Source organism: Carassius gibelio, chromosome B2 (assembly GCF_023724105.1).
Source record: "Carassius gibelio isolate Cgi1373 ecotype wild population from Czech Republic chromosome B2, carGib1.2-hapl.c, whole genome shotgun sequence".
Classification (NCBI taxonomy): Eukaryota; Metazoa; Chordata; class Actinopteri; order Cypriniformes; family Cyprinidae; genus Carassius; species Carassius gibelio.
Window position 1 is genome coordinate 16,196,066 of NC_068397.1, and position 26,317 is coordinate 16,222,382.

Below are 26,317 nucleotides of genomic sequence, written 5' to 3' on the forward strand. Positions count from 1 at the left end.
TTAAATCAGTACAAACCTGTCCACTGGCTGCACTTTCTAACAAAATGACCCAAGATTACCAGTTCTGTGGAAGATCTATGGCCTTGTGTTATTTTCAGTATTTGAGTGGTAAAACACGCATGCTCCAGTTTGCATGAATATTCAAATCTTTCCAAGAATTGCTTATCATTATCTTTTGGATCATGATTACGACATCCTAAAAAGCTGTTATGACTGAAACATGTAGACAGTCCAAACAAGGTTTTTGCTTTAGCCATAGATCTTTATCAAGCCCTCATGATGTCCAAACCATTAACACACAGAAACAGCTACATCCTGGCACTTTTACCTGAAGCAAGGGATTTGGTGGATTTTTTGTTTTATTGAACATTTGTTCCCAAATAATGTTTAGATAATTCAAGAGAGAAAGAACCACCATTTGAATTTGAAACTATAACTTATACATTTAATAATAAATGCATTGTCTAATGAAAACATTGCAAACTTTTTATTATTATTATTATTATGAGAGAATTAGTGTTTCTGGGAAAAGGGCTGTAAGAGACCATGAATATGATTTCTGTACCACTTGTTTATGCCGTGTTCACCTCAGAGAAACCAGCTAAACCACTTTGTTTGAGGTAGCAATCATAGCAACAATTCAGTTCTCAAATGCTGGTCTCAAGTAAGTTGATCCCCTTAAAGTTCCCTGAGATCTCAAACTAAACTTGTAATTCATCAAGAGTGAATATGAAGATTAAGGACTTAAAGATCAGGTCAGGAAGTTATATGTGTGTCTCTTTCGATTCTTGGCAGTACCAGCAGATTTTCTGTTGTTATCTTTGGTTTACAGTAGATCCTCTCTTGAGGGGAAGGAATAGATCTGACTTTTTTCCTTGTCACAAAGTTTTTGGTTCACATTTGTGTCTAGGCATAAGAAAGTTTATAAAAGTCCCTCTCATATTCAGATTAACAGCTGTGTGATGTTTCTGTTTTGTTTGTATTATCTCAGTGCTGAGCAGATACTCTCTACTTTTCCATTCCACAAAAGGTTATTTACATTCACTTTACATGTTCAGACTGTAAATCAGGGCAAAAATTGCGTAAAGTATTTCAGCCTCAAGAAAAGAATGTGTTCTTTGAAGAACTGATTACTGAAAGGTTCTTTGTGGAACCGAAAATGATTCTTCGATGACATCACTGTGAAAACACCCATTGGAACCTTTGTTTTCAAGTGTGCACCAGTGTTTAGATATGAACTTTTTTGCTGCGTCTGCAATTAAAATAGACAAGGTGCTGAATAAAGCTTTCAGATGTGACCCTGGACAACAAAACCAATCTTAAGGTGCTGGGGTATATTTTTAGCAATGGCCAAAAACAAACAAACAAAAAAACAGTCAAATAGTTAAAATTATCGATTTTCCTTTTATGCCAAAAAACATTAGGATATTAAGTAAAGATCATGTTCCTTTAAGATATTTTGTAAATTTCCTACCGTAAATATATCAAGACGTGATTTTTGATTAGTAATATGCATTGCTAATAATTAATTTGGACAATTTTAAAGGCGATTTTCTCAATATTTAGATTTCTTTGCACCCTTAGATTCCAGATTTTCAAATAGTTGTATCTTTACCAAATATTGTCAGATCCTAATAAACCAGACATCTATGGAAAGCTTATTTATTCAATTCTCAGCTGTATAAATTCCAATTGTGAAAAATTGACGCTTAAAACAGTTTTTTTTTGTCCAGGGTCACAAATAAGAGACTGTATCTTTGCAATGAAATTGTATTGAATCTTTTAAAATTTTAAATAGTTTTTTTTTTAATATTTTTAAATTTTAAGGTAAAATTCTCACAATTACCAAAACATTAACTATGACTTTTGCCTCACTAAACTCCTAATTTACTGCTTATTAATATTTAGGTAGTTGTTAAGTGTAGGTATTGCGTTTGGATTAGGGATGTGGAATATGGTCATGCAGAGTGTTTTATAACTACAGTACTAATAAACAGCCAATGTGTTAATAATAGGCAACTAGTTAATAGAAAGAATTGGTCCCTAAGTGTTACCTTTTATATTTTACTCAGCACTCAGCTTTAACCAGCTGCAGACCGAGCAGGAAAGGGTTACGGCTCAAGGAGGCAGGAACTGTGCTTTCTTTGGTCCCACCCTCTTTCTTGAGCGTGATCTCACAGTAAGGCGAGCTCCAGCCATCTGGCTGCGGTGGGCCAAAGAGTCTAGCTAAAATATGGCACAGACTCCTACATGAGTCCAGCTACCACACAGAAGCAGAGTAAGACAGAAGCCTGAGGTACCTTCCCTCACAGGATCATCTTAGATGAGAAGTTCGACTGGAGTTCGACTGGAGCAGAAGATCCATGTGTAAATGTTGCTGGAGCATCTCTTAAAGTTGCACATATGCTTGCAAAGTGAAGCATGGGTTTGGACGAGGCCCATCACTCAAGCTCACATCTCTGTTCACACACAGAAGTGTCACAGAGGAGGTGAGAGCTGAAGAGAACAGTGGATATCATGCTTTGCCTTTTGTTGTTTTCCTTCATGCAATAACTTACCAAGGCAATGAGGAGTCATTTTGATCCACGAACCATGTTTACCTAAAAAGAGTGAAAAGAAGTGTTTTTGCGTGATCTGTGTGAAGGAATTCCACGAGAGACATCACCGGATGAGTGTGCCGGCAAGATGAGTGTGCCAGCAAACTGTGGATTCTCTTTCTCAGCTGATCGGGCACTGAAGCCACGCAACTGGAATTTATATGGATCTCCATGTGCCGTCAACAGACCCATCGACATTGTGCAGAAACGCAGGCGGTAATAAGCTTTGATGATTTATTCTGCTGGGCAGTGGTACTGACGAATATATCATGAACCAAAAGTCTCAGACAATTTGTGGAAAGGCTCATATAAATTTAACTTGTTTCCTTTTATGCTATTTCAGCGACATAACTATTTGAGTAAAAGATGAATTTCAAGATTTCACTTTAAAATGTCTCTCTTTTGCTTTTAACGGTAGTCGAGCTGCATGAATTTTTTTTTTTTTTCCATAGATCCAAAGAGCATCTTTAGCTTCAGTGAAAGTAGATCAGCTTACTGTCTGTACAGAGTTACATTATTAATGACACAAGTGACTTATATGATTAAAATATTTTTTAAGTCTTATTTTATTTTAATAAATAGCTATAATATTTAAATATTTCATAGTGTTTGCATTTTTTTTATTGATTTAATAAAATACAACATTTCTGTATTTCGAAATTTTAATTCAATTTTGAATGCCAGAAGTTTAATGGGGACTTTTAGACCTCACTATGTATTTCACTTCAATCTAAGGCTGTTGTATTGATAACTGGATGTTGTTGTTGTTTCTTTACACCTGGTGTACAGACAGAGACAGATTGTTATGTGGTTTGGCTGTATAAATCTTCCACTATGTCCATGGAATAACCTGTTGATATGCTCTGACCCATGGAAACTCTTTTCAGACAGCCTCTGACAAGATCTAGTGGTTCTCTGCTGTCTAATGGCAGTAAAGCACTATGATAAACGAGCAGTTATTCCGCCAGGGTTTTGCGTTACTCTCTGTGTGCAATCAGTGATCATGAGTATTTTCTGCTTTTGCATTTATTGTATCATAGTCTGGAAACCAGTTCATCTGTAACTGTTCCACCAAATACCAAACTACCCTGCTTACTGTTTCACTGAAAACCTGAAATCATGAGGATGGCATGTTAAAAATGTTTTTACGTATATTATTTAAAAACCAATAGCATTAAGAAATACAAAAGTAAATATGCAATGATAAAAAAAATTACTTGCCTACCTTGTAAATAAGTGGAAGAAAAAAAAACAAAGAAATTACATTTTTATTTATTTTTTTAATCTGTAAAAGTATCGGCCCAGGACTGTACATTTCTGTTGTTACAGAAAATGAAGCTGAAGCATGTTACCTACAGCATTAGCGGTACCTAAAGGGATTTGAAAAAATAAGGACTGTTTTCACACAGGTTTCCTGAACGCTGCCTTGTTTGCCATTGATCAGACAAACTAAACATCCCTGAACGCACACCATTGTATAAGCCAATGTTACTGTGAAGAGATGCCCAAACAAATAGATCAATGTTTTGGTAGCAGAGAGTGTGGACACTTTTCATGGAAACGGCTTACTTTATAAATTGCTTTTTCATATTGTCCCAGGAAAAGATTTGAACATAAATTAAAATGGCACACTTTAACTTTAAAGCGGTGACAGTGAGTGGTGCTTGCATGTAGGTTTGCTCAATTGCACACCAGTTTTTGTTATTCACATAAAACTTATTTTTTTTAGATAAAGCCCAAAGTGAAGAAATAAAGGTTGCTGTGAATGTTTGTCAGGAGCATTTTCTTAGAAGGCTAACCATTGTTTGTTTGCTTTTATGGCCATCTATAGAAAAATCTTTCATTTCATTTTCTTATGAAACCCAATGTGCCGTGTCTTAGTAGAGTAGTTATTTTATAGGCAAGTATGGGATTTATTAAATACAGAGGAAATCTGCTTTAGTCAGAGTGGTTTTTGATTTAAAGAGAACCATGAAGCCTCTGTCCTCCCACAAAATCAGCAAGGCTAGAGACCGTACACTCCTTTTGGACACACACACATGTGTTTCCCACTCGAATAGCCATCAATGTCAGCATTGACAGCGGGATTACAGATAAAAAAAAACATGTGTTTCCATTTCTTTCCACCATCTATTTTCTTAGTCCGTATCTTGCTTTATGGAATAAATTACAGGACATTTGGGATTAAGACACTTGGAAAAAAAAATAAACTTTTATTACAAACGATTATTTTAATGAAAACTTTAGGGAGAATATTACTGTGGTGCTGTATATTGAAGCATGCATAGGCTAGTGTTGTAGCTAGTGTTGTCAGGTTTTAGGGAACACAAGCTTGCTCAGTCTGCAGCTATTCAATTACAAAATACTTTGGCTTTATGTTGCACAGGTGTGACTTTATATTGCACAGTGTCTAAATCTCACGTTTGCGATTTTTATATATACCAAATATGTTTTATATCTCCCAGTTTCACAACTGTTTTTCATAAGTCTGACAGATTTTTTATGAATTCAAGCCTGAGGTACCTTCCCTCACAGGATCATCTTAGATGAGAAGTTCGACTGGAGTTCGACTGGAGCAGAAGATCCATGTGTAAATGTTGCTGGAGCATCTCTTAAAGTTGCACATATGCTTGCAGAGTGAAGCATGGGTTTGGACGAGGCCCATCACTCAAGCTCACATCTCTGTTCACACACAGAAGTGTCACAGAGGAGGTGAGAGCTGAAGAGAACAGTGGATATCATGCTTTGCCTTTTGTTGTTTTCCTTCATGCAATAACTTGCCAAGGCAATGAGGAGTCATTTTGATCCACGAACCATGTTTACCTAAAAAGAATTTTTATGAATTCAACTTTGTGTCACAATTGCAACTTTTATATCAATTATACTTGATCTCGCAATGTGACTTTATTATATATAACGATATATAATGTATATATATATATATATATATATATATATAATTTATGTATAATTATAATTAATTATATAATTATAATTTATGTCCCATAATGTGACTTAAAATTTCACAACTGAGTGAAACTTTTCCAAAGTGAGACTTTAATTTTTTTAAAAAAATGTGCATCTTCATATTGCACAATTGTTACTTTATTATTTAAAACAATCTCACAAATACTTTTTTTTTTTTTTTTTACCAAGCTTTTATATGTACAAGATTTTGAATGAACATAGTACTAAACATGTCAAGCCTTATGAAACACACTGGACATCAGTTTTGCCTTTTCATGACATTACATACATTAGTTTGTATAACTAATCATTAGAATCATTAAAATATCATAGTTCAACTAAGTCATGAGAATAAGCATGTAAAGACATCTTCTTGTGAGATTGTCGGGATCTTTAAACCATTTGTCAACTGCTCAACATATTTTCTAGAGCCTCATGTCCAGAAAAATGATTTATGGGACGTGCCACGTCTTCTGCTGTTAAATGTAAGCGGCAAGGTTAAGGCAACACTTCTAAACAAAAAACGGTCTGTTTGGAGCAACTTAAGGTTATTATCTAAGCACTTGGCCTTGTGCTGCTAAATTGTGTGACCTGACAGAATATTGTTCTGTGATAAATATGTTGAACGGTGTTAGTGTTTTCTTAATCTTTAGTCGAGAGGTTTATTCGAAAGAATTCCTTGAGAATATCCATTTGTCTCGCTCTTGGCCAATGTCTTGGCAGTGTAAGATTACAATCGTCTTAACATCTGTAGCTCATTCTTCTTCTTTTTTCAAAGGGAAATGTGTCACATGGGATTACTTTTACCCCCAAGAGCTACAGCTATTTTCAGTTTTATTTGCCCTATTCTAAAATGATGCGAGTGTTGCCTAAAACGCATGGGCTCTTAGCTCTTAGTGTTTGTATGTAGTTCACAATACCTGCAGATATCTCTGAGTCCATCTCCAAAGCTGTCAGATCTCTTTTCTTCATAGCATGACTAATTTTGGTTAGCTTTCCCATCACTTTAGTTTACTTTCCTAATGTTTGTTTTGCTGATTCGTTGTATGGTCCCAAAATGATGGCAGGATAGCCGACTGAGCTCTGTCCGTGTCCCCTGAGAGACCCTCTGCTGTGTTCACAGAAGTGCTCAGTCACAGACACTGCGTGGAAAATCTGATGCACTTCGTTAACTCTGTTTGCAGCGATGGTCTGGCACGATGCATGAGCCGACATGTATATTTGCCTCTGTGTTTTTTATTTTAAGGATATTTTAAGATCTCATATAAAAATTCCCAGTCCTTATTATATATATTCACTGTAAGTCGCTTTTCATAAAAGCGTCTGCTAAATGCATAAATTTAATTTAAATTTTTAATTATATATATATATTTATTTATATATATATATATATATATATATATATATATATATATATATATATATATATATATAATTTATTTAATATATATTATTTATTTTTATATATAGATACAGTATATATACAGAAGTACAGAAAATAAAATAAATTAAGCCACATTTTGGTACATGAGTTTAATTTCAATAGTGTTCATTTACAGATGTAGTGTTTATTTTTAATGCAAAGTGGTACACACAAAATTGTGCCTCATGTGGGAAAATAAATATTGAAACTAACTGCTATTTTTTAGAGCTTTCTATTTGGGAAAGTATCCTTAAAAAAGTTATATATCAATGTTGAGCAGGACTGTTTTCAACATTGATAATGATAGAAACTGTTTCTTCAAAGCATGTTAGAATGGTTTCTGAAGGATCATGTAAAATAGAGTACAATATAAAACAGTTAATTACTTTTTAATGGTATTTCAAAATAAAACTGATTTTACTGTATTTTTGCCTTGGTGAGCATAAATTTACAGATTAAAGTAAATAATAAGGTTTTAATCACAATAAATATACTTTTACAGTACAAACAGCTAATTCTATTGCAGTAACAAGTAATGAACAGGGCTGAATGTGCCCACATGACGTTTGTTTACATCGACTGTAATAAGGGTAGTTTTCAAAAGTACACTGTGTGTCTTAGTTCAAAATGAAATGGCCATTCATTCCTGTAAATGCGACTGCAAAAATAGATGATGGGAAGTGCTCTTCTCTGTAATCTAAGCATACATTAAAGTCACCACCAGGTTGCTGTTTAGCAAGAAAATGTATGTGGAAATATCAGTGTAATGCGCCTTCAAACGTCTATGACTTAATTCTGGCTAACCCCCACTCATGCTTTAGAATGTCAGCCTAAATCAGAGACAAACCGAGCTTATTTTTAATCTTGACCATAAATGTTCAGTGGAAAGCTGAGATCACAGCACTGCCCCCCTTCCTTTCCTCCTCTCTTTCCCTTTCTCTTTCTCTGTGCACCCTATTGTGCCTCTGAAACCTTTACACAATCTCTGCAGCTCTTACCGGTATGGATGTGCTCCACATTTTATGTGCACAATTAAGAAGAGGCAGCATGCACAGAAACGGTGATTAAACAATCGAGGACACATCCTCTGCCCGCAGTGTCTACGCATGAGTATGTGGTCTGCTGGATGACCCTGTAATTAGCAGCCTCATCAGACCGGTGACGTCTCCCGCTGTGCATCTGTGAGACATCAATCTCAACATGAAGCACCAAAAAGGGTCTTTTTAAAACTCAAATGCATGTTCACTTGTGGTTAACTGTGCTTTAAAACCCCTTCGGCCAAGTTTTGCTGTGGTGCAACACAATAAGCATTTGTAAGGCAACAGCTGTCTTCCAAATCTCCAGTGGTATGTTCATGTATGTCCGGGCCTCTGGGTGTTCATTGACGTCATGTGTCGTCGTGTCTCTCTTAAATGTCATTTTTTTCTTGTTGATTAGAAACAATGGAGAGAGGAACAGGATGAACAGCCTTCGGGCTGCGTCCCAGTGGACTGGTTATTCAACTGTGAGACTAAATGACTACGTGAGATTCATATGAACTTGTGGCTCCGCCTCTGTTTTTTTCTTTACATGAAATGCTGCATAAACAAATATGCCTGAATGTGGGGCCGGCGCTCGGCCTTTTCCTAAGTGTAGGTTAGGCTATAGCGTGGACCCGGGTGGGACCGGCCTGGCTGGTGCAGTGCTGTAATGTGCCCGGGTTAGGACTGACGTAGCACCAGTGTCTCGTGACGCATGCTAGGTGTCAAGTGTTAAGATACTGACAGTCGACAGGCTGCAGGGGATTTAGTGTCAGCTCTTTTGCTCCTCACGCTGGAGGTGTTCTTGAGATGTTTCTGCTCGAAGCCTTTGTAGCCAGTTGGTCTCCACTTGGAATGAATTCCAACCTGTTCCTGAAGGCAAGGATAAGCTGAGCTGAAGTCAGGGGTGTAAAATGACATTTGAGTTACTGTGCGGATACTGTTTCAGACTTAAGTTGAAGAAAAGAAAAGTTCCCATGGTACTTATTATGAAAGTCAAAAGAAAAATGTTTTTCGTAGCTTATGAAATCGATTATAGTAGAGCTAAAGCTCAAACTGTGCAAATCCAGTTTGATCCTCAATGTTTTGTTTGAAAAACTCATCCTGAAACCCAAAAATTTACAAAATTTCTTGCACTTCAATTCAGCAGCAATGCATTTTATAGTCATTTGTCACTTCAGTATTTGTGTTTACAGGCTGTTCACTTGTACAGCATTTTTTCATATCTTTTTAAATTATTTATTTATTTAATGTTTGTTTGATTTGGTTATTTTTTTTATAAACCACTCAATAATAATTATAATAACAATTATTATTATTCCATTGCAAAAGAACAGAGTACAAATAAAATACTTAAGGAAAAGTGTACCTATAACCAACTCTGGTTTTATGTATTTGTATGTTTGTTTGTTTGTTTGATTGATTGATTTTTATTACTATTATTATTATCATCCTCAAGTTGAGTTGGTTTAGTCACCTTGGTATTTATATATTTCATCATCATCAAGTTGATTTGGCTTAAGTCACTATGTTATTTATTTATTTATTTTATCATCATCAAGATGAGTTGGCTAAAGTCACCATGTTATTTATTTATTTATTTATTTGTTTTATCATCATCAAGTTGATTTGGCTAAAGTCACCATGTTATTTATTTATTTTTATTTTATATATATTTTATGAAGATGAGTTACAACATGCTCTTTGTACTCTGTAACTGTATACTGTCATGCTTTGACTGAAAAAGGCTGGCTTCACACAAGCGTATTCTATCATGAGCCACAGGAGGCACCCTATTCCCAGAAAAAGAGCCCCTTTTTCTCCAGAGCACTACAAACACAAAGACTGCTCACACCGACCGGTTCATCTCATTGGTGCGACTGACCGCTATTCAGTGATGCATACAGTTGTCATAATAGTGTAAAGACTGTCAAAGGAATAGTTGAAAATAAAAATGTAACCCTATACTTTCAGATTTATATAATAAGCTTTTCTTTTTTATTATTGTGCAGAGAAGTATCTGTATGTTTCACATCAGATTCGCATATTGAAACCAACAGAACTAGAAACAATGCAAATGGCATGTGAACATGACTGTTCTCCAAGAAATTATTATTTTATCATTATAATATTATAATTATTATATTATTTTTAAATACAGACAATACTGTGATGCTAATTATAATTGATGTACCTAAATTTAGATGTGAGGGTAATACTGATTTATCATTTCAATTTCCAATGCGTTGTGCATCATTTCAGTAATGCTCAATGCATAAGCACGATATTAACTCAAAAATAATAAGAGAATTCAAACATTTGAAATTTGGAGATATATAAACTTAGAAATAAATTGGCTGATACTCCTATATGCACTAGTAGACGTAGTTTCCACATGCAGTACAAAAACAGCATCAAAAACACAGCTCCACTGAGTGATGAAATTCCCAGATTCCCTTTTGACGGAGGATGTCTTAAAATGGCAACATGGAAATGTGTGGGTGGATAGATGCGTGGGCTAAAAATAGCACAGCAGAAATCTCCATAAATATTCATGAATGGGGGGAAGAATCTGAGGCTACCTGCAGGTCTAAATATAGCGCTTCTGCTCGGATCCCTCGAACAGAGACGGGCTATTTATAGCAGCAGCTCTGCAGAAGCACCTCGCTCTGAGTGTGCACAGGGACCCATAGGAGACACAGCATTAAAGATGAGGGACGGAAGCAGAAACCAAGTGGAAGCGACAGCCTCTGCCCCAAGCACAGGTATTTTTAGAGATGGATACGGTGTCCCCTCATGCCAGAACATACAGTAGTGTGACTTAAATAGATGCGCTGTTGTGTATGTGTGTTTTCATCCATTCAGAAGAATGCTGCTCTCTCTCTCTCTCTCTCTCTCTCTCTCTCTCTGTGTACATGTCTCTCGCTCCTGTATGTGGTCACATGAATAGGGTGCACTGGGTTGTTTATGTAAGACCGTGTTAGAGACATCCGTCTTGTCCTCATGCAACATCAGTGAAAGATGCGAATGAGGACATGCGATAGAGATGGACGAGCACTATACCTTTTTAACTCGTGTTTTAGATCAGAGAAAAAACATAGTGTAAAAATAAATGTTATTATTAATAATTAATATTATTATTACATTTTAAAATAATTTTAAATAACATTGTTGTTACTGAAAATAAATTATTGCAATTATAAATATATAGTATTTCGTTTTTAATAATAATAATTATTATTGTTATATACTATTATATTACAATATATTAATTATATTAAATTATAATTCTGATAAACATTGTATTTTTTTTAATTATGAAAAATAACAAGTACACATGTGTGCGGGGTGAAATGTATTTATATATATATATATTAAATTTGGCAAATATATACATTTATTATAATTGTAATTCATGTTATATTTTAATAGACACTAATAAATGGTAAACATATAGTATTTATTTTTAATGATTATTATTATAATTATGAATATATACTATTATATCACTATATATTAATTATATTATAATTTTAATATATTTTCTATTTATTATATTATTTCAATATGTATTAAATCCATTTTCTAGATGACCAAATAATATGTTCAAAGCACCTTTTAGAAATATTTAATATGCCCAGTTGTGACGATCTAGGTTAATAAAGCACAATACATAACACTTTTCTTTTTTGTTGTAAAAGCTGATTATTGAACTTGAGCAGCATAAACGCAGTTTTACATGTTGAACTGGAAAACAGAGGCTATTAATAGTGTTGTTTCCTTTATGGTGTTATTGTTATTCATTAATGCAATGCATTTCCTAATCTCCCAAATATAGAAAAAAAAATAGGTTATTGGCTTGCAGTGTTGTTCCACTCCTTCACATTAATCTAATAACACACTGTAGATGAATACATTAGCAGTGGATCATTATCAAACAGACGACACATCACAGGCAGGACCATTGATTAATGAAATCACCATATATGGTGGGTTTCAATTCTGTGCCAGTTTGATTGGGAGTAGACTTTACCTGAGGAGGTTATTTTTAGGCCTTTCACATGCTTCCACGTCAATGAATGGGGGCTATTTTTAGCTTTGCATTCCTGAATCACATTGACCTTGAAGAACACGGCTCATTCAGAGCTTTGCTGCCTCTGTGTCTCAGGAGGTCTTACCCGGCCTCTCCACAAAACCTGAATCTGTCACTGAGATAGACAGGCTGACCGCACTCAGACTGGCTTAGAGGAGGAAGAAATCTCAAATGCATTTCTTTCGTTCTCTGTCACCATGACAGACTTACTAGATCTGTGTGTGTGGAATGAGGTCACATGCCAGTGTTGCTGTATACCCTGGCCTTTAAAGGGTTACTCCACCTAAAATGTTCAATTCTGTTATTATATACTCACCCTTTGTTCTGCGGAACACAAAAGAAGATATTTGAAGAATTCTGGTAACCAAACAGTTTTGGTCCCCATTGACTTCCATTGTATGGTAAATAAATAAAAAGAGTACTACCAATATTACCAACATTCTTTAAAATATTTATCTTTTGTATCACAGGAGAATCCGTCATATAGCGGTTTGGAATGATATGAGAGTGAATAAATGATGAGAGAATTTGCATTCATCCAGAATATTGGATTAAACACATTGAATTAAAAAAACAAAAATGTGTGTTTTTATTTTAAAATAAAATATATAAAAAATACATTTTTGAAAAAAAATTGAAAAGTGAAGTGAAATAACTAAGAATAATTAATATTCTGCTTGATTTCTAGGTCCATATACTCAATAAATATATTTATGACTTTTAACACAAATGGTCAGATGTTTTTAGGGTTTATATCATCAATGAGTGTTCATTTAAAGGGATAGTGATATATTAAAACAACAACTGAACACCTCTTCAAGAGCAGTTTTTAAGAGTGCAAAAAAACCTGTCATTATTTACTCATCCATATGTCGTACCAAACACATAAAACCTTCGTTCATCTTCAGAACACAAATTAGGATATTTTCCCATTTTTGAATAGTCATTATTTTTGTTTTCTTTGTGCACAAAAAGTATTATCGTAGCTTCGTATAATTACAGTTGAACCCCCGATGTCACATGGATGACTGTTTTACCAATGTCCTTGCTATGTTTCTGGACCTGTGAACATTTCAGTTGTGTTGCTGTCTATGGAGGGTCTGAGAGCTCTCGGATTTCATCAAAAATATCTTAATTTGTTTTTCAAAGATGAATAAAGATCTCATGCTTATGATAAAAAGGGCAACTTTTTGAGCAACTTTGCCGGGCAGCTTTTTTTAAGAAATGCTGCTTGGACACTTTCCCCCTGAGAATGGGAAACAAAATTATATTTGGATACTTTAGATCGATCGTGGGCCCCGTGTCTCTCCTGGTTGCCCAGGAACATTGCTCAAAAAGTTGCACCGTGTATCATCAGCCTTATGGGTTTGGAACGACATAACGGTGAGTAATTAATGACTTTTAATTTGGGGGTTAACTAACTCTCTAAAATATTTTTGACTTCATACATTTTTGTGTTGTATTGTATTTTTTTTTTTTATTTTTTTTTTTATACAAGGTAGTTGTGTTTTTCAACACTGGCTATTTATTGGTTATCGGCTATAATGTGAGTTTATTTTAGTTTATCAGTATAATCCAACATTTTTAGACTGATATATTCCTCTTGGATAACATGAGCGTCAGGTTTTGTACAAATTTGTTGAGTTCATGCAGTTTGAGTGCACTTAACTTGTTATGCTGGTATATTAGAATGTAGTGTAATATATATTTACAAAATAGGTTTTGTTCACTAGTAGTCTCATACTTTTGGACCCCACTGTATGTAAATGTGTCTCTGTTTCTTGAGTGATGTAGTGTCAGAGCTGCTGGTTTGGTATTAGTGAGGCACTGAAATGTATCCTGAGTTTAGAGTGATGGAGATGTGATATAATGCATGTCTAGCTGTGTCATATAAACCCACAAGGCTAGTGCTTACATCTAGATTGACGCAGGAAGAGAGTGTCTTGCTGCACATTTGTGTGAAACCGTTTTCATCAAGGTCTCAGTGACCTTCTGCACTAGTTCAGGTCAGGTCATTGACACAGGCTGTGTACTAAGAGTATAGAGACAGTTTATCTCACAGGGGTGGAAAATTATCCTAATGCGGCAAAACATCCATAATAAAGTCTCCTGGGTGAATCGTGTGAACCCTTTCTTTCTGTTTTTCTTTCCTCAGTTTTGATGTTGAGAATGGGCCGTCGGTGGGCCGCAGTCCTCTGGAGTCCCAGGCCAGTCCAGGCTCTGGCCTCGTGCTGCAGGCCAATTTCCCTCACAGTCAGCGGCGGGAGTCCTTCCTGTATCGCTCCGATTCTGACTTTGACCTTTCACCCAAGGCCATGTCCCGAAACTCATCCACGGCCAGTGAGCTGTGAGTATCACTTGTCTCATTTATCCCCTAATATAGCTCAGGAATGTCTACAATACTAAATGTATTTATGATGGCTTTTAACAAATTTCACTTTCTAAATAACTTGAAAGTTATTTTTTGTTGTTTTGTTGTTGTATGATTTTTTAAAATAGATTTTTATATGCTTTTATTCAACAAGGATGCATTACATTGATAAAAAGTGCCAGTAAAGCCATTTATAATGTTACAAAATAATAATAAAAAATGATAACATTTAAAATAAATGGTGTTCTTTTGAACTTCATCAAAGTATTCAGATTTTAATTTTTTATTATTATATTAGAACGATTTCTGAAAGATCATGTGACACTGAAGAGTGGAGTAATGGCTGCTGAAAATTCAGCTTTGCCATCACAGGAATAAATTACATTTTTAAAATTAATGTGAAATAATATTTCACATTATAATAGTTTTTACTGTTTTTTTGATCAAACAAACGCAGACTGGCTGAGCATGAAGAGGCCAAAAAAATAATAAATAAAAAAAGCAACATCCTACCGACCCCAAATTTTTGAATGGTCAGCAGGAAAAAAAAATAATTATGTGCATGTTGTTTGATTCACTGCAAGCTTCACGTGTTACAAGCTGCACAAATGTGTTCTTGAGCTACAGTGTTTTTGTGGCTGGAAGAGTTCTGTTAATTAGGACTGTAAGCGTTTGCCTCATAACAGATGTGGTTTACTCCAGCTGGTTGACTATGTCTGAAACACGGTTCTCCCAAGACACACTTTTTTAATAGTATATAACATCAAATCATAATGCTCAGTCATTTTGGAAAATCCAAGGCGCTGGTTAAAAACTCCTTATTGTTACCACTTCCAGCTGTTCTTTCCATCTGAGCACGCTTGCATGTCAGCTCTGGTTTGCCAGGATTTTGAGTCTGAAAAAAAGGGCACCACATTCTTGGTTTTTTTTTTTCCTGCAGTTTATTTTTCCAGCCTGCGTCAAAGCTAAGTCGTTCAAATCGAAACACCTTAAAGGGGTAATCGGATGCTACATGCACTTTTACAAGTTGTTTGAACTGAATGTGTTTTGGCAGTCTGTGTACACAACCACCATACAATGATAAAAATCCACCCAGTGTTTTTTTTTTTTTTAAATCTCTTTAAATAATTTCCCCTTTCTCAAATCGAGCCGATCTTAGATGCCTGTCTGTGTTTTTTAATTAATATTTTCAAATCGCCTTTCCTAATAATGTGCTAATTAGCAAGTTTCTCGATGATGCGAGAGTTTTTCTGAGAGTGGCTCAGAAGAGAGGGGCGGGGTCACCAGAGCTCATTAACATTTAAAGAAAAATGATACAAAACGGCTTGCTCTGAGAAGAGCTGTTTTTGTCAGGGTAAAAAAAAATGTTTTTTTTACACTACCATTGAGAAATGTTAACCAAACTATGTTACCGACTTTTCATTAAGACCCTAAAGAATCATATCAACTTGTGGAAAATTGGCATCCGATGACCCCTTTAAGGCTGGTTTACACCACCCCAATAAACAACATCAGCAGGGTGAATGCAACCACCTACAACTGCTGTTTGTTGCGTTTACATGAACTAGTGTGCTTAATCGTAGGTCACCAGCTCTTGCTTGTCTTTTCAAAGGGAAGAGAGTTTGAAGCACTGGGAGGTCAACTGGCTAAATCGGTGAGAAGATATAGAACAATATTAACCTGCCCTTAAAAGGGCTGTCCCCCATTACACAATCCATGCCGGTTCTCTCTCCTAGACCAGTCTAACCTCAGAGCTTCCCCTGTTTACTCCTTGCCACCATAAGCATTACTAATGCCACCAAAGAGGCTTTGGAATATATGAATAAAGACGCAATTCCAAGCATGTTCCCTATAGTTCAGCTTCTCTCTCACTGCTCCTAAAATACACGTGCATGACACACCCTATCCGAGCCCATCTGTGTTCTTATTACGTGTTTCCATAAGCTTTTAATGTTGGATATCTAATATCCCATTAGAGAATCTGAGGTACCTTCCTTATGCTGAGCTGTATTTTGTTATTTCCATCCAGACTGCATGTTAATCAAAAGCGTATTACCGGCCGCTTGCTCTTTTGAATGATGGTGCTCTGTAACCTGAAGCCGACCACATCCTTAAGGCTCCACACTTAAACTCTTAGTCATTCCTGTCCACTGATCCTTAAGTAATTTTATGTGGCTCCTTTTATTATTGGGAGATTAAAGAGCTGTCTTTTCCAATATGTAATTTTTGTGTTTGATTTGTGATTTGTTAATGTGTTTTTCTCTTACAGACATGGAGAAGACATGATAGTTACACCGTTTGCACAGGTTAGTATTAGAGTAGGCCTTGAAAATGAAAGCTTACGTAGTTGATCTGACATTAATGGGCATTCATGGCCTTTGCATCATGTGGTTTCTCTGTTGAGGAACATGGTAGTTTGACTTTGCTCTCCCTTTAAATAGCTCTCCCTTTAAATATTCTCTCTATATTTTAAATAGAGATATATCTCCTGATATTTAGAAGTGCCTTTTTTGTGTGTAAGTGGAGTGTGCTGCCTTTGGCATTGGCGGGAACAGCCCTTCCGCTCTTATGCAGCTTGCTTTACGTGGGATTTGCGTCACCACTGTACTCGGTTTACAAAACAGGCTAGGAATCCAATACCGGGTTTGTCGATATGGATGCTGACAGATGAGAAATCTGCATGGCTTTGGAAATCAGATACCCTTCATGTCCTTTTGAAACTCCAAAAGAGCTGCACAATTTCAGACAAGCCAGACGTTTTACGCAAATCTTTCTTTTTGTAGGTCACCTCTCTATGTAACAATTATTCTCTCTCGCTCACTGCAAAAATCATTTTAATAACCCTGTGTTTCATCGTGTTTTCAAGTAATAATACCTAAACATTGAAAAAAAAATAACATGAATGAAATTGAGAAGCAAAATGGGATAATATGTTAAGAATTTCAAATTGTTTCTTGATTTTAAGTTTACTGTAAGACATAACTGTGTGAACTTTAGGTTTCTATTCAGAAGATTTTATATGTGTGTGTATATATACAGTGTATATATATATATATTATAAATTATTTACTAAATATTCTATATTTAATTCTATAATACAATAAAAATGCAAAAAAGACAACATACTTTAAAAAAGTACTCTGAAAATATCTTATACAGTTTTGCTTTAACTTAATATTTTTTTGATATTTTCCTGGACAATAATAATACAATCAGAAACACTGATTTCTGAATACAGAAAGTGAGTTGAAGTTGCTTCAAAAAGAAAGAAAGGACTAAGTATGTGTTCTTGGCACAGACCTACATTATTGTTCTTCTCTTAGGTCCTTGCCAGCTTGAGGACTGTGCGGAGCAACTTTGCTGTTTTGACCCATCAGCAAGACCGTGTCCCGACCAAGTAAGGCCCAGTAAACAGTGTAATGTCTGTTCAAATGCTTTTAAAGTCATGCTTGATCTCCACTGACACAAATCTCCACAGGAGGTCCACTGGAAGCAACCCACCATCCATGTGCAAGACAAGCCTTCCAGGTTAGACAACAACCTCTTGTAGAAAAGGATAACAGTACAAAGTTTATTTTTAATACACATGATGATGAACACTATAGTCATGGATATAACATGCTTTGCTGTATTTTGCAGAGGAGCCGTTTCACAAGTTGGCAGTGGAGACTCTGGATGAGCTGGACTGGTGTCTCGAACAGCTCGAGACTCTCAAGACACGTCACTCAGTCAGTGAGATGGCATCTAACAAGGTAGATCTACCAAAATAAAAGATGATTCATTACTGACAGGGATCAAATATCTCGACTGTCACCCAGGGACTTGCCCTTAGTGCTAATAACCATCTAACACAATACATCAACGCTTGCTGATAACAGCACCCAAATACTCAACATGCCTCTCTATGAATTACACATGCGTCAGATGTCTATTTTAGATGGGAATAGGATTCATGCATGCTCTGAATCGCTCCCAACCCCCGTCCACATCGTGTGCTGAAAAATGGGAAAGAGAGAGTGGAGTCATGGATGAATCTGCTTCCCCAACCTCGTCTATCTCCCCTCATTCCAGCTGGGGATTTCATAGACTGTGTGACGCGTGATTAGCCCACCCACACAGCGACCTCGTGCATCACGGATACATACTCTCACACACATGCGCACATATGAACACATGTTTGAGTGTTTTCATTCTGGTTAACATCACTGATGTATCTGCAGTACGTTCAGGAATCACCCTGCACTGGTCGAGGTGAAGAAAATATAAAAAGTGAGCATGCAAAACATTTTAGAGTATTGCCGTTAAAATAAAAGCACTGAATTTTCTTGACATTGTCAAATTTACAGTGCCATATTTTCATACGAGTAAGGGTAAGATGGGACAGTTCTTGAAACAAGTTAATAGCTACATAATTAGAGACAACTTTTGCATCATCCAGAACATTATTAAATGAAAATAAATGGAAACATTTTAAACAGGGGAAAGAAAAAGATTTATGCTAATTATGTCACATATATATATATTAAATTTATGCATTTAGCAGATGCTTTTATCCAAAGCTACTCACAGTGCTTTCACTGAAAAAATTGTTTTTTACCTAACATTCGTTCCCTGGGAATCGAACCCACAACCTTGCGCTGCTAACGCAATGCTCTACCACTTGAGCCATTTTTTTTTATTAATGTAAAATAATACATTTTTCTATGTACATTTTGTCCTGATAAGTTAATGTTATAATAAATAATTAGGACAATCGAAATGTACTTCCTTTCAAACATTTGCTGTAAAATAGATTTCCTAATGTTTTTAAAAGATGTCTCTTATGCTAACCAGGCTGTATTTGTTTGATTAAAAATACAGTACATAAAGGTAAAATCATGAAATATTATTACAATTTAAAGTAACTGTTTTCTATTTTAATATATTTTAAAATAGAATGAATTTTCAGCAGCCATTACTCCAGTCTTCAGTGTCACATGATCCTTCAGAAATCATTCTAATGAACAGCTTGATTTGGTGATCAAGAAACATTTCTTATTGTTAACAATGTTGAAAACACTCCTGCAGTTTAACACAAAAACATGATACTACAGCAATGTTTTTTTAACCTACAAATCAAAAACTAAATCTAAAAAAAATTGATATCGATGATGCATTAGTGTGATATAAACATTCAGAATTAATAAAAACACCTCACACTTGCTTGGTTTCCCTGCTCTGTGTCAGAGTGAGCATCTATTTATTTCCCTCGCTCATTACAATGGAAAACACATCCACACACATGCGCGCAAAACATGAAGCGGCTCCTGAAGCTTTCAGCTTCAAACCAAGTGCACATGGTACAGCCCCGGCCCCCTGTATCCACCCCATCCAGCCCCTGCATGTGCCCTAGAGCCGTGAGCCAATCGCACACCTCCCCCTGACCCAGCCTCTGTGACAAAACCCATCCGATTGGCCAGCATGCGGCAGCGAGTGGGGAGCTACCTGCCAGAGAGAGAGGGGGCTGCTGGGAGGAGCCTGATCTCTCTGTTTACACATGAATCGGGCAGAGTAGGAGAGCAGAGCATGCGGCAGCGATGCAGACTCGCTCCAGCCAGCTGCACACGCTCTCAGCCTGCCACAGGTGCAGCCCATGGCAGCTGGAGCTCCTGGTGCTGGGCTGAGCTCTGCAGTGCCACCACATTCGGTTTGGACCACTAGACTGCTGTTGAAGCAGGCGATCTGGAACGTGTCTATAGCATGTGCACCGACCAGACGGTGCTTCTGTTTTGTTAAGTCTTCATTTGGTGCTGAGATGCCAGACATCAGTTACCTGCTCTCTGTGTCGTGGATGTATGTTCAGGTAAGACTCGCGCTGTGATTCTGCTCTTGGGAGAAGCTGTTGCATTGTTTTTATCTGAAGTTGAGAGGGATGCTCTCGTTGACACTATAAATCACAGATGGTGCAGTGAGTTGCCGTGTGGATGTCAGTTTGGGTGTGTTGGGGTGTTTCTGATGTCAGTGTGTGTGTGGCTTCTACAGTACTACTGTACATATTACTGCCTCAGTCTGAAGTGTTTCATTCTGAAACCTCGTGTATGATTACATAATAACACTACACAGATGAAAGGCACTCCCCCTGCTTGGTCCAGCCCCTCATCTTGGGTGACTGTGGCAGCTGAATGAAGGCCTGCTACCACTCTTTGAAGCAGTTATATTCTGATATGAGTATGTCATGTGATGTTTTGCAGCACACATTTGTAGAATTACATTTTTTGATTTTAAAAAGCTTAGTTAGGTGTTGTATGGGAAGGCTCTAATTAAAAGGAAATGCAGTGGATTGGAGATGTTGATTCTCAAAGCGCATGTGTTTGGTTCTTGTGTCCTGTTCTGCAGTTCAAAAGGATGCTGAATCGAGAACTAACCCAGCTGTCAGAGACGAGCAAGTCAGGAAACCAGGTCTCAGAGTTCATCTCCAGCACCTTCTTAGGTAAAACCAACTATTTTGTTCTTTCTCAAATTTAATGCAAATGTTTTCATTTCAGATTAGATTATGAGAAGTACAAAATATTATTTATGAAAAAAAATATATATTATTAGTGTTATTTTAGTATTATTTATATATTATTATAGTATTTATTAATATATTGAATCAGCTTGCATTTTTATATTTTCAGTTTCAGGGCTTTAGTCATTTGTGGTATTTTTTTATATTTAATGAAATTGTTTTTTGTGAACTACTCAGCATTAATTGATTTTAGTTTTAGTTATTTTAGTACTTCAGTTTATTTCAGTTAGTTGCTAATTGCTCACATTTTTTTTAAGTTTCCCGAATAATTGTGTATTTGTATTTTATTTCATTTCCTGCCACTCTTTCAAAGTGCATCTAATGAGCCGTCTGTCATTGCTTGTAGATATAAAAATGAACTTGTGTTGCAGAGAAGCAACATGATATGGAGATTATGTCCCCCCCAACCAAGGAGAAGGAGAAGAAAAAGCGGCCCATGTCTCAGATCAGTGGAGTGAAGAAACCCTCACACAGCTCCAGTGTCGCAGCTTCCAGCATCCCACGCTTTGGCATCAGCACTGACCAGGAAGATCTGCTGGCCAAGGTGAGCTCTCACGGCCAGTAAAACACACTATCAGCAAACTAAAATCACCATGGTAAACATGGACTTTAACTGCAGTTTTAAACTGCATCCAACTCCCTTTTGCAGGAGTTAGAGGACTTTGACAAATGGGGCGTGGATATTTTCAAGATATCGGAGTATTCTGGCAAGCGACCCCTAACGGTAGCGATGTACACAATCTTTCAGGTATAAAATGTGGAATTAAAAAAAACTTTTCTCATGTAGTTTCGGTTAAAGCAGTACAACAACAAATGTCTTGAACCTCTATTCCACAGGAAAGAGACCTGTTGAAATCCTTCAAAATCCCTGTAGACACATTTATTACCTACATGATGGCACTGGAGGAGAACTACCACTCGGATGTAGCGTACCATAACAGCATCCACGCCGCTGACGTGGTCCAGTCCACCAATGTCCTGCTGTCCACCCCTGCCCTGGAGGTTCGTCTCAACCAGCTTCCTTTTCATCATCTGCTCATTAGTCTCTAAAGCAAAATGTTTCATATTTGCTATTCTGTTTTGCAAGGCTGTATTCACCGACCTTGAGATCTTGGCCGCAATGTTTGCCAGTGCAATACATGACGTGGACCACCCTGGAGTGTCCAACCAGTTCCTCATCAACACAAGTGAGTGGCCGCGGCAGAGCAGCAGAAGCTTGTCATTGCGGTTGCACGCTGTGTTGTTGACTAATAAGAACGTAATACTTTTCTCCAGACTCGGAGTTGGCTCTCATGTACAACGATTCCTCTGTTCTGGAGAACCACCACCTGGCTGTTGGCTTCAAACTGCTGCAGGAAGAAAACTGTGACATTTTCCAGAACCTGACCAAGAAACAGAGGCAGTCGCTGCGCAAAATGGTCATTGACATGGTGAGGAAATGGAGGCAGAGACAAATCTGTGGGCCAATGATGAAGAGATCCAAGTCTGAGAACTACAACCAGCACGTGGTTTTATTTATTTACTGTGTATTTGACTCTTTGCAGGTTCTAGCCACTGACATGTCAAAGCATATGAACCTGTTAGCGGATCTCAAGACCATGGTAGAGACCAAGAAGGTGACAAGTCTGGGCGTGCTGCTGTTAGACAACTACTCTGATCGCATTCAGGTATTGTTTGAGCTTCTGTGGAGCAAAGCCGTTTTATATTGTCAGAAAATCTTTTTTGCTTCTTAAGTAGAAAGTTTATAGTTAAAATGTGTGGTTTATCAAATGTGTAGGTTCTTCAGAACATGGTGCATTGTGCTGACCTGAGCAACCCAACAAAGCCTCTGGAGCTGTACCGTCAGTGGACGGATCGCATCATGGTGGAGTTTTTCACTCAGGGCGACCGAGAGAGAGATAAGGGAATGGAGATCAGCCCCATGTGTGACAAACACAATGCTTCCATTGAGAAAACACAGGTGAGTGAGGGAAAATACCAAATAATATACCACAAACTGGCCTTGAGGACTTTGGGCCTCATTCCATCAAAAATAAAATAAAATAAAATAAAAACATCATTAAATTAAAGCTTAAATAAAATTAGATGATATTAAATCATATTAGATTAAAACAATTTAAGTAAAAAATCTAAACATCAATTACAAAAGCTGGCAACTAACTAAATCAGTTTGAAGTTAAAAGTTATTTTAAAGTGATTGAAATTATATATTCTATATAATATATATTATTTAAAATTAAAACTGAAATAACAATACATTCAAGCAAATGTAAAAAAATAAAATAAAATGACAAAAGCATAACAAAATTCCTACATCTAAAACTAAAACTAAAAAGATAATTCTAAACGATAATACATATAACAGTATATAATTAATAATAAAATAACAACACAAATAGACGAATATTATATAGTGATAAAACATTTTACAAAATTGTATGTGAATATGTAAATTCTGTATATACCTACATATATTAATCATTTCTATTTCTAATCATTTCTAATAATAACCATTATACAGATAAAATGAAATAAACATGATAGATATTGATTATTATATAATAATGTAAAATTTGTATTATACAAATACAATAATTATATTATTATTATAATTATTATTATTATCAAATACAACAACAATAATAATAATTAATAATTATGTTATAATTTTAAGTCATCTATGTACACAGACTTTGTAATTATTTGAACTATATTAACAGGCTTACATAAGTAACACTTGTGCACAGTTTTGTTTAAATCCACTTTTGTATAATGACCATACAAACTCATATTACCTGCTCGTTCCCCATCCATCAGGTGGGCTTTATTGACTACATCGTGCACCCGCTCTGGGAGACCTGGGCGGACCTGGTTCATCCTGATGCCCAGGATATTCTCGACACGCTGGAGGACAATCGAGAGTGGTACCAGAGCATGATCCCCCACAGTCCCACTTCCACCCCTGAGGACAAGGGCATTGTGGTCGAGATGGGAGCGATAGGTGGAGGCACCGCCTCAGCGGGGGAGAAATTCCAGTTTGAACTGACCTTAGAGGAAGAAGGGGAGTCTGACATCGAGAGTCCTGTGGACGAAGATTTCACTTCCACCACACAAGATTCCTCCAAGACAGATCCAGAAGACAAACATCCGTCTTCAGCTCCCCGCACACACCTGACCCCTCGCTCCCCTGGCTGCAGGACAATGTCTTTTAAGATGGGCGAGCCGCCAGACAGTGAAGATGAGGAGAGAGAACTTGACCAAGAAGGGAAAAGCGTGTCTTGCCTGCGCCTGGGAACATAACACTAGTGCACTTTTTACATTGCATTCTTTTTTCTTCTTTCGTACCTCTTCCTCACCACCTCCCTATCCCTCTCCGTCCCATTCTTAGCTTCCTCCGGTGGAGGCGATGCAGTGCAGGAGAGCAAAGGAGAGGTAGGAAAGCTTCCACAGGACGTTTTTATACTGTAGTCACCTTGCACTGGAGAAAGCTCCAACTCTACGGACTGTCCAAGCGTGAAGCTTTCTTAAAACGTTCTCGGTCTCGTGACTTCAGGATGCCATTCGGCCTCACCGTCAAGCGTGAAACTGCCTGTGTGTGATGGACTGAGAGGAAACGTCCTCAAGTGTCTTCCTGAGACATCCCAGCTTTAAGGTTAACCAACAAGTGGAGCCGTCCGAACATATTGATCCATAAACAGGACACTTTTTATGTGAGACGTATGTGCACTAAAATGTTTTTAAAAAGACACACTGTTGACTTAAAGCTGGTTTATTAATAGCTGAACAGAACAACCTAACATTTACACAACAGAACATCTCAGGATTCAAAGAAACGATTGCTTTCATGTAGCAAACAGCTTGAGGGTACCCACAAAGTGACCGCCGTCTTCCTTGGATCACTATCAAATCTCTAGGCTGAAGTCGAGCCATGATTGTGATCTTTTCTATTAGTATGTGACGCCACCTAGTGCTTAATAGTGGAACTGGAGCCACGTTTATAGGATTTCCCACTCCAGCCGAACACAGTGGCTCTGTATTGTTATTCCTTTGCACAGATTATACTCATGATCTGACCGTTTTAACTTAAAACCCCTTCAAACCTTTATCTGTAGATAGGGTGCTTTAATTTAAGGCATTCACATGGTTTACATATGCTTCTGATTTATTTTTCTATTCCGCTTCATCCAAAGCATGAGCGTAAGAATTATTACACTCTACGTCACAGTTTTAAAACGGCTTGCTTCTGATATTCTAGGTAGCACTTTAGAAGATATCTGGAGTCATTCTTAACGTACAGAAGACTAGGATTTGCGGTGATCTGCAGGGTAACCAGCTTGTGTACGCACCCTGTATGTAAGTTGGTCTCTGGAAGGCTGGGCTAGCTTGGAAACCCACATTAGCTGTAAAGGAAGTGATCGGTGTCCTCAAATCACATGTGTACTTTCTCTCTATTTCTGTGCTGGTCACACTTAAAAATATGAGGTATCTTAACATCTTTACAAATGTATGATGTCTAAACAAATGTTCTAAAATGAGAGCGGTGCGCTACAAGATAACACATTAAGCCAAAGTTGGTTTTCTGGGCCAGACCTTTTGTGTTCTTTGGTTTTTGGTGATTGATCAGTGCTCTGCTCTTCGCAGGGACATAGCCAATCACAGTACAAGTGCCAAGCACGCATGATCCATATGCTGTACTGTAATTTCCATGTTGCCACTGGCTATTTTCCATCAATGACATCAACTACTGTCAGCAACATACTGATTTGAGCATTTACTTTTCTTTTCTTTTGTTATTCAAAACTGTCGATTTGTCAAGCTGAATTTTTATTTAAGAGTTTTCATGATTTATAAGTCTTTCTGACGCAGTGTGCTCATTGTTAAGTCAGATTATTTGTGTCCTTTTTATACCATGGTATGAATTTTAATATTGGATACAGTGAATCTTTGTATGTAAGTGGATTACAGTAAGCGGGGCTTTTAATTATTGGCTTTATGTTCACCTTAATGTCAGTCTGTGCTCTTTAGCAATGTTTCATGTGGTGAAAGAGATGCTGAGCGGCCATGCAAAGTTCAACTGACTGTATCCATACAGCACACCTCTGTTCGGTCTTTTTTTTTATTCTTCCACAGATCTGACAATCCCAACAGTACTGTTGACCACTACAATGCTGTTACTAATATTGCTGTGATCGTTTTCCTGTTCCCAAATAATGCCAATAAATGAAGAACTATTAGTAAGCTTGACTCATTTGTGTTAATATTAAAACAATAAATGCTTTGGTAAATTATAAGATTGCAAT

General features: G+C 36.9%; 1 protein-coding gene across 6 annotated transcripts in view; it reads left to right on the forward strand.

The window, feature by feature from the left end:
• pde4ca (phosphodiesterase 4C, cAMP-specific a) overlaps positions 1 to 26,255 on the forward strand; it is a 40,192-nt gene extending 13,937 nt beyond the window's left edge. For 2 of the 6 annotated variants that reach the window (XM_052549222.1, XM_052549224.1), the window contains 15 exons: positions 14,255 to 14,446; positions 16,083 to 16,124; positions 16,740 to 16,776; positions 17,794 to 17,867; positions 17,949 to 17,998; positions 18,110 to 18,222; positions 20,846 to 20,939; positions 21,389 to 21,561; positions 21,667 to 21,765; positions 21,855 to 22,019; positions 22,105 to 22,204; positions 22,293 to 22,447; positions 22,562 to 22,684; positions 22,795 to 22,977; positions 23,835 to 26,255. In XM_052549222.1, the coding sequence (XP_052405182.1) occupies positions 14,255 to 14,446; positions 16,083 to 16,124; positions 16,740 to 16,776; positions 17,794 to 17,867; positions 17,949 to 17,998; positions 18,110 to 18,222; positions 20,846 to 20,939; positions 21,389 to 21,561; positions 21,667 to 21,765; positions 21,855 to 22,019; positions 22,105 to 22,204; positions 22,293 to 22,447; positions 22,562 to 22,684; positions 22,795 to 22,977; positions 23,835 to 24,317 (2,083 nt within the window). In that variant the 3' untranslated portion in view covers positions 24,318 to 26,255. Of the gene's footprint in view, positions 1 to 2,130; positions 2,814 to 14,254; positions 14,447 to 16,082; positions 16,125 to 16,739; positions 16,777 to 17,793; positions 17,868 to 17,948; positions 17,999 to 18,109; positions 18,223 to 20,845; positions 20,940 to 21,388; positions 21,562 to 21,666; positions 21,766 to 21,854; positions 22,020 to 22,104; positions 22,205 to 22,292; positions 22,448 to 22,561; positions 22,685 to 22,794; positions 22,978 to 23,834 lie in introns of those variants that run through there. The other 4 variants (XM_052549223.1, XM_052549225.1, XM_052549226.1 and 1 more) reach the window with 3 other exon arrangements.
• The last annotated feature ends 62 nt before the right edge of the window (positions 26,256 to 26,317 follow it).